The sequence below is a fragment of the Ascidiella aspersa genome, chromosome 1 (assembly GCF_963924565.1).
Source record: "Ascidiella aspersa chromosome 1, kaAscAspe10.2, whole genome shotgun sequence".
NCBI lineage: Eukaryota > Metazoa > Chordata > Ascidiacea > Phlebobranchia > Ascidiidae > Ascidiella > Ascidiella aspersa.
This window is the reverse complement of record NC_139447.1, coordinates 28,417,883-28,421,592: the sequence shown is the minus strand read 5'-3', so window position 1 is coordinate 28,421,592 and position 3,710 is coordinate 28,417,883. Positions and strand designations below refer to the sequence as shown.

The 3,710-nt window shown below is 40.0% G+C and overlaps 1 protein-coding gene across 1 annotated transcript; it reads right to left on the bottom strand.

Moving 5' to 3' along the window:
• Nucleotides 1-307: 307 nt before the first annotated feature.
• Nucleotides 308-3,394, bottom strand: LOC146169268 (uncharacterized). Its single transcript, XM_083390092.1, has 2 exons — nt 2,691-3,394; nt 308-1,024 (listed from the first exon to the last, which is right to left on the bottom strand). The coding sequence occupies exons 1-2, from the start codon at nt 3,279-3,281 to the stop codon at nt 506-508; spliced, it is 1,110 nt and encodes a 369-aa protein (XP_083246218.1). The 5' UTR covers nt 3,282-3,394; the 3' UTR covers nt 308-505.
• Nucleotides 3,395-3,710: the final 316 nt, after the last annotated feature.

The following is a 3,710-nucleotide window of genomic DNA, read 5'->3' as shown; positions in this document are numbered from 1 at the left end:
TAGGCGTTAAACAAAGAGTTTCGCGCAAATATACCGTTATCCAGTTAGCTGGGATGATGAAAAATCAGAAACTACAGCTGGAGGCGAACTAGGGTGGATATAATAATGTACCATACAGTGTACCAGACCTGTTTAAATTTATTTGAGATTTAAACGCAATGTTCACACTTATAGTAAATTTGCCACCAGTGAAATAAAACGATGGCTTAAAAACATAAATATACCGCTAATTTTTCAACTTCCAAGGAATGTTATATGATAGTAATCTACAGCTAATAAAAAGAATCGATTTCGGTATCCTAGTTTTCACGGGTCTTTGTCGACATTGTTCATTCTTGTGGGCAACCCCAGGTGATCAAGATTTTCGTTGACATACCATTGTCTTTTCCTCAAAGAACAACCTTGTATTTTTCCTGCGACTTGTAATTTGACGATAAGCCTTTGGACGAACTATGCCCTATTCCTGGAATTATTCATGCAACCAATACAAAGTCATTGCATTGTTTTAAACCTCACATCGGCGACTGACGGCCTTGTACGGAAACAGCATTACTCTGAACTCGTTGAAGCAACCAACCGTACACAGCACGCTAATCAGCATACTGACGTCATGCCACAGGAACATGTACGTCACGAGGCTCGCCGGTGTAATAGCGAGAAGAAAAACGGCGATGATGGTGGCCGAGATGACGTCAGAGGTGACGCAGATGAGGCCGAGGAAGAGCCAGCGCCTCATGCGGCGTTCCAGGGAGCGCAGTTTGTGAGCGTGGCTGTGTTTGTCCGTGACGGCGCTGATGAACTGTTTACGGATGTTTTCTATTGTTAGCGTGCCTCGTTTCAGGTTGTCACCGCTCCAGTCCAGTTTTGATTCTCCTTCTTGTGTATGCGTGTGCGTGCCTCTCGGCAGTTGGTTGACGTCTGGCGTGTGCATGATGGGCGTTGCGGTGGCCGACAAGGGTCGCGGAGAGCTCTTGGGGATGTTGCGCTTGTGAAGAGGGTAGAAATAGAGAAAGATCAAAGCCACCTAAAAAAAATTGGTTTGGTTCTACTGCTGTGGCTGGTTTCGAATCTGGCCAGTGCATCACTATACTTTATAAAAGTAACTGTGCAATGAATTAGACAACTTTTAACAGTTGGGTTGGAATCGAATTGAAACTTGACAAATGTGTACTGGTATATAATACTTGCATAGTTAATGATCTTTCTATGTTATATTTAAATTGTTAAATTTAATTCCTCATTGTAATATTTGTAGAAATACTTTAGCGAGATTTCTAAAGTTGTATGTCACGCCTCATACGAATAGTAACAGAGTTAGACCCTACTTATCTATCAATACACTTGTGTTCGGTAAATCTTTCAATTTAAAACAAAATCTTTGTGTTTTTACTACATCTAAATTGGCATGGTAAGTAAACGAATGTAGATAACTGCAAAATTGCAACAATGTATTGTTCTAAAACACTTACCAAAAACCCACAAAGCACGTATTTAAAGCATCAATCCCCTATTAAGGCCTGTGGAAGTTTTAATTATTTATATAAAAACGTACAATAATATCGCATTTATAAAGGTCGTTGATCGTGTTTCCCCCCCTTGCGGTTTTAACTAGCTTACCACATCCTCTTATCAAAAGCCTTCGCTCTAAAATAACGTGATTATCGTGTCCTAAAACCAAGGCTTAAATGGAAATGCATTAGAACGCTGCCTTACAGAAATAATTTCTGTTTTACTTTTCCTACTTATATCATATCTCCACTTTTCTTCATATTCATTGTTTGACAGCAACATTTACCGTAATAAGAAAAAGTTAAATGCGTGACATTCTTGTAATGCGATGTATACTGGCAACTAGTTTATTTATTCGATTAAATGTCAAAAAGTCTATATAGATGTATATTTCCATCACCAATTAATCCAGAAACATTCGTTCGTTAATATTAAAAACGCTTATTAGGTGTATACATGCAAGCATCCCACATTCGTTCTCATTATCAACAACCGCTAAATTCCTGTGTCAACAACCGCTAAATTCCTGCTGTAAATCGAAAACTTTTTGGCATTAAAATTTTGTTTAGTCCTTGCAAACGTTAAATTATAGCAATTTAAGCTCACTTCGAATTGCTGAAAATTACCCAATTGAGATAAAAGCCACAACGTTTTTGATAGCCGATTCTTCGCTTGGGTCAAACGACTTATTGAACTTGATGCGAAATGAAGCCTTTGGATACAAAAACGCTATGGGGGCACCTGATTTAAGCTAGTTAAGCAGTAAAATTAATGACAAAACATAATATGTTTTAAGGAAGAAAACGTTTTGATCGCATATTTGAACCAGGTAAATTATTAATTATCGCTTGGATACATATTTAATTGTAGTGCACCCAGTAAGTATTAAATCGATAAAAGTATCATTGGGGGCAAATTTCTTATAAAATTCTGCCTGACACGAGTGTTGTTGATGGAAACCCAATCATCTTCTTTCCGTTTAATTCAAATAACGATTTTATTTTTATTGCGTCGTTTTTCGTGTTATGCGCTATATTCAATCACATTAGTGGCCACTGATAATTTCAGCGGTAATTTTGAAAAACAAATTTATTGTTCGGTTAAACATTGAAGATAGGTAGCTTTTCCCTAAAGTTTTCAATGTGTCATTTTTCGTAATACTTTCTAGATCCACCACTTACCTGTATAAACGAATAGCTGAAAGCAACCGAGATAAAGGGCAATTGATCGACGATGGGAAGTCGAAGCACGAGACAAACTCCGTCCCTGACGTCATACAGTTTGCCTTTGAACTGGAAACCGAACATGACGCACGGGTTGATGATGAGAAAGGCCAGCACGATCCAAGTGAGAATCCGCATGGTGCGAGTGCGCAAATGGCGGAGGGTCGGACTGGAGTAGAACATGTACTGTCGCAGCCAGAAGAAACCGTACGTCCAGGTTACAACAGCGTTGTAAACGGTCGATTTAGTGACCATGAGCGCATTGCACGCTTCTTGGCTGTCACCGCTGAGCACCACAATCAACTGCTGGAGACATTCGTGCAGGAAGGAAGTGGCGACGGCCAGAAGGCAAAGTACTCGCAGTTTTCGCCCGGCTTTCGGCTTTTCGGGCATCAGCAGCTCGTAGGTGACCAGCGAAACGAAGATGTAGAGCTGTACGAGGAAGAACACGCCCGCTATGACCTGGTACACCCGCTCTGTGGTGACCGGAGGCGCAAAGTTGATTGACTGATGAATCGAATCGTTGGCGCCATGCCGGGAAACGTTCATGCTGGGTGACCACGGGAAGCAGCGATTTAATTCAACTAACACACGCTGCTACAGCTCAACACCGTGTGCTTATTTGCGCCAAGGTTCAGGGCGTTCCTCCCTCACCGTGCCAACAAAATTTACTTTATCGACGTAGCGAGAGTTCTCTAGAAAAAAACGAAGATAATATGTAAAAATATTCCTGAACGAAACAAAACTGAACGTCATTTTTAACAAATAAAGGTCTATAACAAACTTAACATAAGTTAAAGGGAAACCTTAAGTGTATACTTTGTACAGCACCAATAACTCAAAAAATACATATCTAAACCAGCAGTAATTTGGTAAAAATTAGTTTCACCCGTTTAGGTCTTTAACAACCCAACAAATTAAACAGGCCAAGGTAAATATAAATTTGAGCGGTAGTGTTCAAAAGGGGTCCTCAAAAAT

Bases quoted from the DNA above. Each gene is read 5' to 3' on its own strand.
- LOC146169268 (XM_083390092.1), bottom strand. From the start codon at position 3,281: ATGAACGTTTCCCGGCATGGCGCCAACGATTCGATTCATCAGTCAATC. The intron at 1,025-2,690 runs GTAAGTGGTGGA...AATTTTTTTTAG, and splicing joins TCAGCTATTCGTTTATACAG to GTGGCTTTGATCTTTCTCTA.